The sequence below is a fragment of the Echinops telfairi genome, unplaced genomic scaffold, assembly GCF_000313985.2.
Source record: "Echinops telfairi isolate 266 unplaced genomic scaffold, ASM31398v2 ScPeMD7_17;HRSCAF=63, whole genome shotgun sequence".
In the NCBI taxonomy this organism is placed as follows: Eukaryota; Metazoa; Chordata; class Mammalia; order Afrosoricida; family Tenrecidae; genus Echinops; species Echinops telfairi.
In genome coordinates, this window is record NW_022103914.1 from 4,835,389 (window position 1) to 4,850,936 (window position 15,548).

The window sequence follows — 15,548 nt, forward strand, 5'->3', positions numbered from 1 at the left end:
GCCTTTGGGAACAGTCTGGCAGTCCCTCAAACAGTTGAAAAGACACAGCTATCAGGTGGCCTAGCAATTTCATTCCTAGGTATATACCCAAGAGATATGAAAACCTATGTTCACACAAAAACATGTTCCTATGAGCTATGTTCACAATAGCCCCAAAGTGAAAATAACCCATAAATGATGGGGAAAAGAAAAAAAAAGATCCAAACCTTAAAACATTCAGCAAACTTTAAAAATTCTTACCGAAAAAACAATCCGGCAAATATTTTGGTTATTAAGGATCTATACAACTCAGGCTAGATCCTCATAACTTTAAAATAATAAAGCCAGCAGGTATATACAGTACTACCAGATTTCAAGACTTTGTTAGGGTACTTAAAACAGTGTCATGCAGGGGTCAAATCAGACACATAACATCATGGTTTATGGGGTTATGAGGAATTAAAGGCTAAGGGAATTTTCCAAGTACCCGCTGCAGTCTGCCCCCAAAAGTAACCAGGCAATCCACGCGGCGGCAAAGACTCATCTTTTCAGCCAGCCGTCCCAGAACAACTGCAGAGCGAGAGCTAAGACAACCCTAGCCCTTACCTCCAATACCGTGCCAAAAATGAATTAATAAGTAAATGGACCTAAACGAAAATGTAACAGCTAAAAGTATAAAACTCCAAGAACAAAACAAAAGAGGATGTCTTAGTGGTTATGGGCTTGGCAAAAATGCCTTAGAAGGAACACAAAAGGCACTTTACTAAACAAAAAAATATAAGGAATTTAAAAATGGAAAACTTTTCCAGAAAAAAACACCACATTTATTTTAAATGAATATATGATATAAAAAAAAAAGCTAGGTCCTGTAATTTTCAAAAGAATTCTTACTGTATTTTTATCAATGCTTACAATTTAATATTTTCTTGTAGATTTTTAGAGCTAGAAAGGACCTTAAAAGTTACTTAACCAAGTCTATCTTTTTATGGATGAAGCAACTAAAAATCTAGAAGGGAAGCAACATTTCATTCTGCTCATAGAGTGAAGCAAAGCCAGAACTTGAATCCAGGGCCTCTCCACCAGGGTTCTTTTCTCTATCAGCTCACTCAAAATCCAACCTATTTACATACACACCCCAATCACCTAAGCTCTGATGTGCTGGATCAAGCACAAAATTAAGGGCTATAAATGCTGGGTAATCCCTCCCTTGTCAACATGTAATTCAAATTTATGTTACTAGAAAATAAGATACCCTATAAGCACACATTTTAACTTCCTCTCCTAGGTACCAAATATAGGTACCAAAGGCAAAGCTTTGAATTATCTGAACAAGAATGATTTATTCTAGTGTATTTCAGATGCAGAAATAAATATGCTTTAGCAACATGTAACAGATTAGCATCTTTTTAAAAAAAATCATTTTATTCGGAGCTCGAACAACTGTTACCACAATCCATAATTCCATCCACTGTGTCAAACACATTTGTATATTTGGTGCCCTTATCATTCTCAAAACATTGCTTTCTACTTGAGCCCTTGGTATCAGCAGATTAGCATCTTTTAAAAAGCAAACATGTAGACAAGTTGGTAAGCGGAATTTTTTTTTCTTTCTATTACTCAACAGCCCAGAAAGCCCTACTCAGAAAAGAAACATTAGTTGGCTCGGGCATCTCCAGACTATGGAACAGAGTACGATTCAGCCACCATCTCCCACATATCAAGGGTTTCCACTATTCTTCATCGCCTAGCTTCCAGGAAGTTGTTCCTTCAGTAAATCATGATTGAAAAAGTTTACAGAAAAAAGGTAGGGAGCTTAACTCCACATAAAAACAGGACGCAAGGGAGGATGAACAACAGAAATCATGGGGGAAGGGAGACAGCGGTCAGTATAAGTATGAAAATAATAATTTATCAAGGAGGCATGGGGGTAGGGGTGTGTGGGAGTGGGGGGGAAGAGGAATTGATACCAAGTGCTCAACAGAAAGTAAATTATCTGTTGGGCCTCCACTCAAGTACTCTCCTCAATGCAAAAACACTTTGTTCTTGAACTATTTTTGACCTTGAACGATTTACAGGCCTTTTTTTGGTCATTGGTTTGTTATTGTTTTGCATTCTTTTGTTGCTTTGTTTTGCTCTGTCTTGTTTTTGTGCATATTGTTATCTCTGCAGGTCTTTCTAGATAAGATGGGGGGGATAAACAATCTGGAGGAGAAAAGAACGGGACCAATGGTTTGGGGGGGGGGACAGGGGAGAAAGGGAGGTAGAGGGAAAGGAAGTTGTGTTAACAAATCCAGGGACAAGGGAACAACAAGTGATCCTAAATCGGTGGCAAGGAAGGTATAAGAGGCCTAGTTCAGTTTGATCAAGGGCAATGTAACCGAGAGGAATACTGAAACCCAAATGAAGGCTGAGCATGATAGAGGGACAAGAGGAACGTAAAAGGAAATAGAGGAAAGAACTGGGAGGCAAAGGGCATTTATAGGTCTAAATACAGGTATGCACATATGTAAATATATTTATATATATGACAGGGAAACAGATCTATGTGCATATATTTATAAGTTTAGTATTAAGGAAGCAGATGGACATTGGGCCTCCTCCACTTAAGTACTCCCTCAATGTCAGAACACTTTGTTCTATTAAACTGCCATTCTATGATGCTCACCTTCCCGACACAATTGCTGAAGACAAAGGAGGTGCATAAGCAAACGTGGTGAAGAAAGCTGATGGTGCCCGGCTATCAAAAGATATAGCATCTGGGGTCTTAAAGGCTTGAAGATAAACAAGCGGCCATCTAGTTCAGAAGCAACAAAGCCCACATGGAAGAAGCACACCAGCCTGCGTGAACGTGAGGTGTCGAAGGGATCAGGTATCAGGCATCAAAGAACAAAAAGATCCTATCATTGTGAATGAGGGGGAGTGCAGACTGGGGAGGCAAAGCCCATCTGTAGGCAACTGGACATCCCCTTACAGAAGGGTCACAGGGAGGAGACAAGCCAATCAGAGTACAGGGTAGCAACAATGAAATACACAACTTTCCGCTAGTTCTTAAATGCTTCCTCCTATATATAATGGGGACACAACACATGTCACAGAGGAGTAGTGAAGGTGACTACAAGTATATTTAACAGGAAAAACTAACCTAGGTTTCAAAGTTATGACAAAAGCAAATGATTGAGTTCCAGGTCACCTACACAAAAATGAAGTAAAGCAACTTGAAGATAAAAACAAAAGGACAAAACCTAGAAATAATACAGATAATATATTATTAGAAAAAGTAAACATTAAAGCAAAAACTACAAAATTAGGATTTTGTTGGGGGACAGGGCTAGGGCACCTTATTCAATTCATTATACAAGTTGTTTTATTAATTAAAATATTTCAGTGAATTGTCAAAATAATATAGAGGGAAAAATGTACCTGTTTTCCAACACTATTGATGTCAAATTGTAGGGGAACACCTTTAGGAACTTTCTTTACATCAGACTGCTCCCGTTTTGCCAAGAATGATGGTACAGAGGTACGAGTTAATCGTGGTTTCTGAGTTCTAGTAAAACAGACCAGCAAAAGCAGTAAGAGGAAAAAAAACAAACAGTAGAAGGAAGAAAAACATCATTTGGTACTTAAGACAGCTTGACATGTATACCTATTCAATTAAGTTAGGGCTATTTTATTTGTGCTCTTAAGAAAAAGAATCCAGCTTCTGAGTTAAAAACTAAAATTTGTAACCACTAACACAATACCTCCCTTAAGTAGAACTTGCCAACAATTAAGAATGATTTGTGATTTACATGCCTGAACTCATCCTTCTGTTAATTTCAATCGTGCCCTGTACATTTTAATTACTAAGATGGTTGGATAGGTTAAAAATTCTATAAATTAGAATGTTTATTTGAAATAAATATAATGAAATTAACTCTAAATACATAGAATACAAGGCATATTCATAGAAAGTATAACTATATGTCTTAAAACGTAGTCATCCAAAATATGAGGGGGTTTCAATATTTTTGTGGAAAAAATGGAATTAAAAGCTTAGAGAAATTTTCCACAAACTTTTTGAAGGGGGGAAGGAAACAAGTAAGAGAAGGAAACAAGTATGCACAGTACTATCTTGTTTATTTAGTTATACATACATATATATAACTATGTACTATAAGCATATATATTGTTGTATATACACTGTTGTTGTCAGGTGCCTTCAAGTCAGTTCTGATGCAGTAACGTAGAGAAACGTATTTTTGAATATGAAAAGAACCCTCAAAGGTAGTTACCATGAGGCTGGAGAACCAGGACTTGTAGGAACTTTCAGCTTTCTAGCGAGCCCTGGTGGCAGAGTGGGTTACGTATTGGGCTTCTAATCACAAGGCCAACAGTTCAAAACCCCCAGCCCCTGTGCAGAAGATGAGACTTTCTAACCCTGCAAAAAGTGACAGTCTCGGAAACCCATAGGGACAGTTCTACTCTGTCCACAGAGTCGGAATTGATTGGATGGCCTTGAGTTTTTCGGTTTCATTCTATCCTAGTTCCATTGTGTACGAAAATGCATTTCATTGTACCCAACAAAGACATCTTCTGAGAAGAAGCCAAATAATTTTCTATTAACTTCTATACTAAAATGTTATCATAAAACTTACACTGGGTTATGAACTGCTCCAGGATTGTCAATGGATACTGTTAAAATTCCTCCATTTGTGGTGGAAGTCCGCCATCTAGTTTCAAAAAAGCCACAGATTTCATTAGAATGGCAGTTTACAAATGATCTAATGTATTCCACATGAAAATGTATTTTTTTTCAAAATAGGCACTAACCTTTTCTTAGTTTATAAGAAATATAAACATCTGGACCACACCACAATATAATAAATCCAGTATGGAAATTGGACACTTGAACTTATCTCCTGTTTTTCAGTGTAATAACTATGCGCACATTAACAAATTAGTATTACCCAAAGGCCTCTAAGGAAAACCAAGTCTTTCACCCCACTGTTTTCTCCCTTCACATTCTTGCTCCTCAGAGATAGGTCTTCTAATCATTCCTGTTTTTACTACTCGAGGACTAACTGCAGTCATTAAACAAGAGGCTTATGTATTAAAATCTTACCATGACAAGTAAGAATGACTCTACTGTTGATGGCAATCACTATTTTACGTCCACTCTAACATTATGTAAGTGAATTTCTACTTGTTCAGTAGTTTACCACACACACCCCGTTTTATGAGGACAGCAGTACCTCTAGGTTCCTCCTTTCCATCTGTTCTCCCACTTTGTACCTTCCTCTGCCTGTAAGTGCTATCTTTAGATTTACACTAGCCAAAATTGGACATTTACATTATTTCCTGTTCCCAAAGTATCAATATGCTTTATCCACAGGTAGAGTCTGAAAGTTGAAAACAAATAAAAAACTACAATAGTAAAATTATATAAATATTATTCAATGTAGAAAAAAATAGGCCGTGATCATGATGGCTCCCAATACCATGGTTCTTGTGCTAAAATAAATACCGCTAGCATCAAATTCAAATAAATTCAAATAGCATTTACTTCTTTCTTACATCCCAGTTGTTCTGCTCCATGTCCCATTTTAGTTGGCATCATCTAGACCACGAAACCATGCTTTGTTTTCTAAAAAGGGTCTTAATTCTAAATAGTTTAATAGGAAAGTCTTATCATATTAAAAGAACACAATCACTCACACTTGAAAAAAGCTAATTCTAACACAGAAGGGCTCATAGGGTGAGATACAAGAGAATTACGTGTAGGAAAAAATATTTTACTATTATAAACATTTTCTGAAAGTCCTACTAGGATTTGCTTCTATTTATTCTCTAAATAGTTCATTTGTATAAACATAGTTATGGGGGAAAACTGTTGATTAAAATGGAATAAATAATTCATACAAATAGAACAATGTACCCAGTCTAAACTCTTACAATACTGACACCTGAAAACTTGCAAGTTTTTTTGAAAAAGCAAAAACAAAACAGAATTCCTTCAGGTTCAATGATTAATAGACTTTTGGTTTCACTTAATTTCTCTTTGGATGTGGAACTTGAAAATTTGGGGAGCTACTATCTAGGAGTACTATCGTGAAATTGTATCTTGTAAAACAAATAAGAAACTTACTGACGAGTTCTCTTTGCTACTACATCATCTAGCAGTTGTTCTGTGTTCAACTGGGCCTGAACCTGAAGAGAAAAAAAGCAGAAGGATCCTAAAGAAAATAAAGGATTTGAATCCAAAGAGTTATATCCTGCTTTACAACTTTATAAGCCAAGGTGATGTGTACATGAATGCAGAAAGGGGGTGGGGGAAGTGTGCCTATTTTAACGTCTCTCTCTATATTAAGTTCCTGTATTAGAATAAGTGGCAAATACAAGGTTACTCCTAAATAACACACTAAACCCTTATAAAACATTACTACTGAGAGAAATAAAGAATTAAGAGAGAATAGGAAAAATGTAACAGGAAAAAAAAAAGTAACTGAAAGGGCTAACATAATTTTTTTTCCTACGCCCAAACCCAACTTCTACCCAGAGGTCATGCTTATGATTGAGACTTGCTAAAGGTTCAGGGTTTTCTGTTTGAGTAAAACAGAAACACCATCAAGGTATTTTTATACCTTCAGGCCTCTTCTGAAAAGAAAAGTTGCCTGACGAGTGTCTTTCTGGTGGCTTAATTTATTTCCGCTTCTGGTAAAGTTGGCTGGAATATTACTTCTGCAACAAAAGCACATACACCATGAATAATCAGAGATACTAAATGGACAACTTAAAAACATCTTGAGAAAAATAACCAGGACCTGCTAAATTCACAGGCTGAACATTTAAGATGCACTCAATGTAAAGATGACTCTGAAGTGTCTCATTTACATGCCGCTATTGAAGTTTCTCCCTCTGTAGCCATCACATAACAACCTGGTAAGCTTAAAACTAATTTATGTCCTAAATACTCAACTCTCTAATACCTAAACACATACAACATTAAAAATAACATTTACCTACATTTCTAAATTTGGTCAGAGACATCAATTTACAGAATTGGTAGCTGCTGTCAAACTATCATGCAACTCATGGCAAGTGCACGCACACATACCATCCCTGATTGCTGCCTGTCTCAGAGTTTTCACTGGCAAGTTTTCTGGAGTTGATCAGTCGTCTTTCCTCCTAGTCTGTCTTACCCTGGAAGCTCCAGTGAAATTTCCTCAGCATCAAGGAAGCCACACTGACAGAGGGCAGCTGGGTACCCAATGTTGATCTCTTGCATGAAGGGTGAGAATGCTACCACTACACCATCAATAGAAAACCACATCTAGGAGGACCCACACCCTGGTGAAACCACTGACAAATGAGACAAGGAGACCCTCTTTAAAAAGTACCACTCCCTGCCCTCCAGCTTTCTCATCCCGCTTCACTTCCCAAACCCCTATCTATTAAAACAAACCAGAGAAGGCTACACACATTTTCTTTTTGTTTAATATGGCTTTTACCAACTCCTTTCTGGTTTTTTATTGGAGGCTAGCATGGTATGAAAAAGCAAAATTTCATATCTATCTATTAACGTGCTTAAAAGATTATCTCATCTACTTCCAACCTTATGGAGGTTTTCAATGCAAAAATTCCCTAGGCAATCCTATTAAATAACAGGTTCTTCTTGGAAAAGTTTCCCCTTTTCAAAAGGTACTATAGTAGATGGTTTCTGAAAAATATGGCTAAGTAAAAATCAGTTCTAGTCACTCTATTTATAAAAAGACCTCACCATTCCAGGTTTTACTTCCAATTATAGTTTTAAGAGATGGCGAGATGGTTCTTGAGACTGAAATAAAGAACTTAGCAGGCTCATCAGCTTCCTCTCCGTTTTGAACACCAATGTGACAATCAGTCATCATTTTTAAGTGTTCGTTGTGTCTTTTAACTTAAAAACAATTTCAGCAGAACAAGCATTTATATAGACTTTTTAGTTGGCTTTTTTCCACGAAATCACATGCATTTTGATTGAGTGTTCTATTAAGAGTTATCAAGGTTGAATAATAAACTCAGCTTTCAAAATTCCTAATGTTGAGCACTTCTGGCTGAAATATTAAACTTTAACCCAAACAATCAGTGGTTGCTATTTTATGCCATATCTCAACAGAACTAACTAGCAGAGTGATACCTTTTAAAGCTTCATAATTAGTTAACGCTATCAGTAACTAGTTCTAAGAAATAAGGAACCTATTTAGAACAGGCTTCTGTTGACAGCCCAAATATCTGAAAATGACCAGAAAACTAGGAGCGATTACTGCAAATTAATTTTTCTCAATACTTACTACCAATAATAAAAAAAGTTTACCTTTACTTACACACGCTAATACATTATTATCTTGTATGTGAGTACTTACTTTCTATTTAACTGGTTAGGTCTCTTGAGAACTGCAACTGGTTTCCCCTGCACTTCATTTTGTCTCAGAAGGTCTGTTTTCCTTTTTAACACTGGAAAATATCGCTCTACATTCTGTCAGAAGGCAAAATCCAATGTTAATCAGACTGCTCTTTGCACTATAGTCGCATACAAAATTTACATTGCAATGGACATTTCTGAGGTAGAATGATCAGAAACTGGCAAATGCTTGGGGGTGGGGATGAGGGGGGCAGAGAACTAGAATGATGTGGAAATTTCCAGTTTAAATGATTAAAAAGATGACTACATTTTAATTAAAATATTTGAAGTATTTACATTTTAGAGGCGGCACTGATATTTCTGTTGGTGGGTACCGTGGGAAAATGGGGAGGGGAGAATCAACTTCACATCGGGAAAGGAAGTTAAACAATAACTGTAGAGAACCTAGGTTCTCTGTTCCTGGTTCTATGTCGCTGGGTAGACACTTGGATGTTTGTACCCAATCCTTAGTGAACCACGCCATGGACTAAGCACTATGATGAGCACTATGATGACCTTACATACTGGCTGGCCTTAAGGGAACCATGGTATCCTGACCCCCACCCCCATTCCAAGGGCCACACCACAAGGGCTCAACGTGGAAGCCTGACTGAAAAAAGTGGGCCCTACCTCAAAACCACCTGCACCCTTGGACTTAAGACTGAAATACTCTGATGGGAAAGGAAGCGAAGGAAGGCTACCCCAAGCCTGTAAAATAGCAGCTATTGGACCGCTTGTGGAACCCCTGGCTTAGCGGGTGTTCAAGGAAAAAGGACTCGGAACCACCCAATATTTAGTTAGAGCCTCAGTATTCCCCTTGCACTAATACGGCAGGTGTCACATCTGATAGGCAAGGATCTGTCCGTATAAGAAATGGTACATGGAAGTTTCCCCTAACACCAATCCCCAGGCTCAATGTAAACAGAGCTCAATCACTTAAGAAATTGATCTGTACAAAGCAACAACTACTGGATTGCAGCTCACTGTTGGACTATACTCGCATAAACTCCTCATACCAAGAGTATCTTAAATTCTATGCCACTGGATAAATTATTGATGTTATCAATCCAATCGCATTACACCCAGGGGGGATGATGGACAATGTGCTCAAAAAAATTTTTTTTGTTTTGAGGGGTTTCATTTTTGTCATATGACCACTAAAGAAAACCAGATTGTTCATAACCCATGGGCAAGCAGACGGATTCAGGGCTCCCACTTCATTCTAGCCCCAATCCAAGAACAGTTTGGCCCTGCTCCATACTCACCTTCCTAAAGAGTTCAATGAAGATAAGGGTGCTACAGCAAAGTGTAGTGAAGAAAGTAGATGATGCCCGGTATCATGTAGAATAGTCCCTGAGGTCTTAAAGGTTTATATTCAAGCAAGGAGCCATCTAAATGAGGCAAACTAATTCTACATGAAAGAAACCCACCAGCCTGTGTGATCCAAAGATGACAATAATAAAATCCAAATATGTGAAGGGAAAATTATCAGAGCTTAAATTGTGAAAACCTAATTTGTAGAAGGCTATGGAGGACAGTGGGAGCCCAAAATCCATGTGCACACTATCTAGTCAGATTAAGTGTCTGGAAGATTCCCTCTAGCCACAGGTAAGGGACTGGAACAGCTTTACTATTGAAAAGAGATTATCGTAAAGTTGATTATGGTTGATCCAACCATAGTAAAATAGGATGCTTTGTCAGTGGACCTCCCCCCTCTTGACCCAACTTGCTCTAGGTTCAAATATTGCTTGCTTGTTTCAAGACATAAATGTCTTCTCTGGTATGTTAAACATTGTTACTATTTATCTGTTGTTTTTGTTAGGTTTTCCAGTTTATGAAGCACAGAATGAGTGAATGCAGAGAGACAACAAGTGATGCAATGGTTAATCTGGGACAAGGAGTGGAAGAGCACTAGAACTGATGTGGTGATGTATATACAACTCTTTTAAAAATGATTTAACTATGGGAATGTATGATACGTGAATATTATATCAATAAAACTACTAAAACACCCACTAAACTTGACCAACAGTTACCATAGGTGAAAGAGGAAGAGTTTTAGCTTAGGGGCATTGGGCTTATGTGAATGGTGCTAGAATAATTTGGAAAAAGGTATCAATAATGAATGTACAGCATAAAGAATGTAATCCAGACCACTGAATTATACATATAGAAGTTGTTGAATTGGAAAAAAATTGAGATAGAAAAAAAGACGAGCTTGGGGAAGGAAGACGACGCATCTCCATTCTGCATAGCTCACTGTGAGGCGCACTTGGGGCATACATACAGGTGACGGGAAATTGGCTCCAAAGCTCAAGAGAAGAATAAAGGCTAGACATGATTTTTTTACAAATTTTATTGGTACTTCATGGTCAGACATAAATTTAGGGCTCATTTGTGTAAACATGACTTTTAAAAATAAACCTTCCATTTTTGTTGTTAAGAGTATACACAGCGGGTACAATAATTCTACCCATTCTACATGCACAATTCACTGACAGTGCTTACATTTTTTTTCAGGTTTTGCAACCGTTCTCATACTCCTTTTGTTCCATTAAAGTAAATTTACCACCTCTAAGGTTCTTATCAGGAGCCCTGGGAGTATAGTGGTTATTCCTTGAGCAGTTCAAAACCAACAGCCGCCCTGAGGGGGAAAAGCGGAGCTTACTACTGTCATAAAGAGTTGCAGTCTGAGACCCACAGGAGCAGTTCTACCCTGTCCAACAGGGTCACTATGAATCGCTCGATGGCAGTGAGCTTTGAGTTTAAGGTTCCTATTGATATTTGATATTGATATTTGTGGTTTAAGGATAAGCATGACCTTGATACTTGGAGAAAAAAAAAAAAGGTTATAGTATACATAAATAGAAAGCACACGAAAATAAAAACATCTACTTTCCCCCTCAACAAATATGTACTACAGCATTCACAAATTCAGGTTTCCATGTTTTCCAAATCCAGATGTCCAGTGAGTTATCTCTTCTTTTTCTACAAAAAATAATCTAAATAATACAACCTATCACTTAAAATACTAAAATACTTAGAAATGAACTGCAATACAACTATTGGTCTCCCTCTTCTGGACAATAAAGACACAAAAGAAAATATCCCAGACTAAATATTCTACACGAACCACAGCCTCATCTACCCAGAGATCAAAAGAGTCAGATGGTGTGTGGCTACCACTACAATCACTCTAATCAGAATCACAATGGCAGGATCCTGGTAGAATGGCAGAAAAATGTGGAACAGGATCAAATTCTTAAAAAGTTCACTTAGTGGACTGGTTGAGGTAATGGCAATTGCTGTGAAATACTCTTAAATTTTAAACTAAAATTATACCTTGAATTCACCTTTTAGCTAAATAACACCTTGAGTCATAATATAGAGATTATCACCCGTGAAGAATGAGCAACTTTAGCACAAAAATATTTAACAATAAAAACCAGTCTGCAAGATTCTTTATTGTGTAACACCTATTAGTTTGGTCTTTTGATCCAGATCTAAGTCTTTGACAATACTGGGTCATATTTTATCATCAGGAGTCCTCTAGATTCTAAAAGTCTGAGAACTACTTGACTGAATTACACACAAAAAACTGAATTCACGTTTTCATGACATTTTTAAAAAGAAGTAAATGTAAAAATAGGTATAATGAATATCAAGAGCTTAGGAGAAATGCTACGAAGCCAGAATCGAGGGCCATACAAACTCTGTATTCTGTCTATAAGATTAACCACAGGGCTATTTTATAGGGAAAAATGTGAAGTGCCTTCTATCATGCCACATTACATGTCATTTTCCTTCAAAGCACCAGTCACACAGTACACCCAACTCATACTTTATCAATGTGGATAGGTTACAAAGAAGATTATTAGCTTGAGAATTAGCATCACACAGAAATAAGTGACATCAACCCTGCGCTGCCAAGCCAGTGAGAACTATGGTCCAGCCATATTGATACATAACCTTTAACCTCACTGTCAGTGTTATTTTTGCTCTACGCCTTACACCTCAGTGTTTGTTACTGCCAGACGTTTACATGCAAAATAGATTTTTTTAAATGTGAAATGTCAGGTAACATGGTGGTAAGTATGGAGTAGATGTTTTAATTCATCTAACAAATACTGACTCAAAGCCAACTGTCAAACTCACTGCCATCAAGTCAACTCTGACTCATAATGAGCCTACAGAACAGGGTAGAATCGCCTCGTTGCATTTCCGAGATTGTAAGTCTTTCTTATAGACAGAAAGTCTCATCTTTCTCTCTAGGAGTGGCTGGTAGCTTCAAACTGCTAATCTTGTCACTAGCAGTCCAACTCATAACCTATTATGCCACCAGAATTTCTATAAATACTGACTAGTCTTTGGAAATAAAACAGACCAAAAATGAAGAGTATACATGGACTAAGACAGTAACAAGCCATTAATGTATGTTTCATGACTCTTAAAAGTTTGTACAGGTATATGAATGTCTGTAAAAAGCACTGGTGGTACCATATGTTAAGCATAGAAATATTAACCATGAGGTCAACAGTTCAAGTCCACTAGCCCCTCCACAGCACCATTTATTGAACAGGGAGATGCTTCCCAGTTAATGCTTTTTGGACCTTTATCAAAAATCAGTATGCAGATGTTTTTATTTCTGGATTTTCTGTCCTGACCCATTGGTATATGAGTATCTATCATACCAGTACCAGGCTGTTTTTGACAACTGTGTGATGTATAGTAGGTTTTTTGAGGTCAGGTAGTGTAATAAGACCACCTATTTTGTTCTTCTTTTTAAGGAGTTTTTTGCCTGTCCTGGGCTTCTTCCCTCTCTATATGAAGTTGGTAATCAGTTTTTCCATTTCTTTAAAGAACGATGCTGAAATTTGGATTGGGATGGCATTGATTTTATAGATTGCATTAGGTAGTACATTTTCACAATATTGAGGCTTCGGATCCATGAACAGGGGATATTCTTTCATTTGTGTAGCTCCCTTTTGGTTTCTTATACAAATGTACTATAGTTTTCTTCACACAGCTCTTTGTTGTTGTATTTCAGCTTTTGTGTAGCTATTGCGAATGGTATGTTTTTAATATGCTTTTCAGTATTCCTATCACTGGTATACAGGAATCCAATTGATTTATGCTTATTAATCTTGTATCCTGCTTCTCTGATAAACTCCTCTATTGTTTCCAACAATCCTAACTGTGGACACTTTAGGATTCTCAATATATGATCCTATTGTCTGCAAATTGCCAGCGTTTCCCTTATTTTTTACCCAATTTGTACTCCCTTGACTTGGTACCATTGTCTTATGATACTGGCTAGGACTTCCAGCACAATGTTGAATAAAAGTGAGGATAAGGGACATTCTTGGTGGGTTCCCTTATTTGGTGGAAATGTTCTCAGCTTTTCTCCAGTGAGTGTAATATTAGCTACTGGCTTTTCATATATGGCCTTTATTGTACTTTTGATATGGTTCTGTTCAAGTTCCTAATGTCCATATGCATTAATTTTGGGGGAAAGTGACTTTCTAGGTATTTGTCCATGTCATCCAGATTGCTGAATTGCTGGAATCCAGTCATATGTAATACTGTATTAATCGTTTTATATCATGAGGGTCTGTTGTCTCACCCTGTTTCATCCCTAACTCTAGACACTGTCATCTGCTTCTTCTTTTAAGTTTGCTAGAGGTTTGCTGATTTTCTTGATCCTTTCAAATAATCAACTTTTTGTTCTTTTTCTATTTTGCAGTTCACTTATTTCTGCTCTAATTGTTATCATTTCTTTTCTTATGAAAGGATTATGCTTTTGACTCTCTTCTAATTGTTAAGGTGCTGAACGTGATTCTTCCTTTTTCCAGGTGTGCATTTATTGCAACAAAGTGACCGCTGATAACTGCTTTTGCTGCATCCCATAGGTTTTGGTGTGTTACCATTCTCATTGGTTTCTACGAATTTCAGAATTTCCTCTCGTCTGGGCTAATACCCGGTCTTTTTTGAGTCGTGTGTTGTTGAGTCTCCAAGTGTTTGTCTTTGTTTCCTTATTTGTTCTATTGTTGATTTTATGGCACTGTGGTCAGAGAAGATGGTTTGAGTGATCCTTATGTGTTTGAATTTTCTCAAGCTTGCTTTACTATCCCGGCATGTGGTCTATTTTAGAATATGGGCCATGTGCATTGGAGAAGAATGTGTAATTTTTTTGCTGTTGATTGGAGAGCTCTGTAACTAGCTAAGAGGTTGAGTTGTTGGACTGTGTTGTTTAGCTCCTCCGTTTCTTTATTGAGTTTCTTACTCTCTCTTTACTTCTTGAGTTTCTTGATCTCTCTCTCTGAGAATGGTGTATTGAACTCACCTACTACAATTGTTGATCTGGCGATTTCTCTTTTCATCTTTTTGAGCATTTGGTTGATGAATTTTGAGGGTATTTCGTTGGGTGCATGTTTATTATGGCTATGAGTTCTTGGTATATTGATCCCTTGAGCATTATGTAATGTCCATTCTTGTCTTGTTATATCATGTACCTTGAGGTCTATTTTGTCAGAGATTAATATTGCCATCCCTGCTTTTTAAAAATTTCCATTAGCTCAGTAAATTTTTCACCAACCTTTGGTTCTCAGTCTTTTTTTGTGATGTGATTGTGAGGTGAGTCTCTTTGAGGCAGCAGATTGATGAATCTTGTTGTCTAATCAAGTCTGCTACTCTGTCTTTTGATTAGTGTGTTTAGTCCATTGACATTCCGTGTAATTAAGTCTAAATGTACATTAGTTGCAGTAATCTCATATTATTCGTGTTTGATATTTTCCTTTCTTCCTTCAAATTTGATGGAACGCATTACTGGATAAAGGATTCTTGGATTTCAGTTGTTCTTTCAACTTACAGAATATGTTCCAATTTCTCCTTTGCTGCATGGTCTCTGTGAAGAGGTCTGAGCTTATTCTTACCTGTTTACCTTTACACGTGACTGCTTTTCTCTTTAGCTGCCCTCATGATTCTCTCCTTTTCCTTGAAGTTGGATAATTTGATGAGCATATGTCTTAATGTGTTTCTTTGTGTGTGTGTGGGAGGAGGGGCAGGGGAGATTAATCTAATTTGTGTTCTCTCTGCTTCGTAGATGGTTATCATTTCCTCCTTTGTGATACTGGGAAAATTTCCTTCCCTT

General features: G+C 37.3%; 1 protein-coding gene across 1 annotated transcript in view; it reads right to left on the minus strand.

Moving 5' to 3' along the window:
* FYTTD1 (forty-two-three domain containing 1) overlaps positions 1-15,548 on the minus strand; it is a 27,474-nt gene that overhangs the window by 5,235 nt on the left and 6,691 nt on the right. The window contains exons 3-7 of the mRNA XM_004712252.2: positions 8,361-8,473; positions 6,603-6,699; positions 6,107-6,168; positions 4,617-4,691; positions 3,400-3,526 (exon numbers count right to left, since the gene is read on the minus strand). Coding sequence (XP_004712309.2) covers positions 3,400-3,526; positions 4,617-4,691; positions 6,107-6,168; positions 6,603-6,699; positions 8,361-8,473 — 474 coding nt within the window. The remainder of the gene's footprint in view (positions 1-3,399; positions 3,527-4,616; positions 4,692-6,106; positions 6,169-6,602; positions 6,700-8,360; positions 8,474-15,548) is intronic.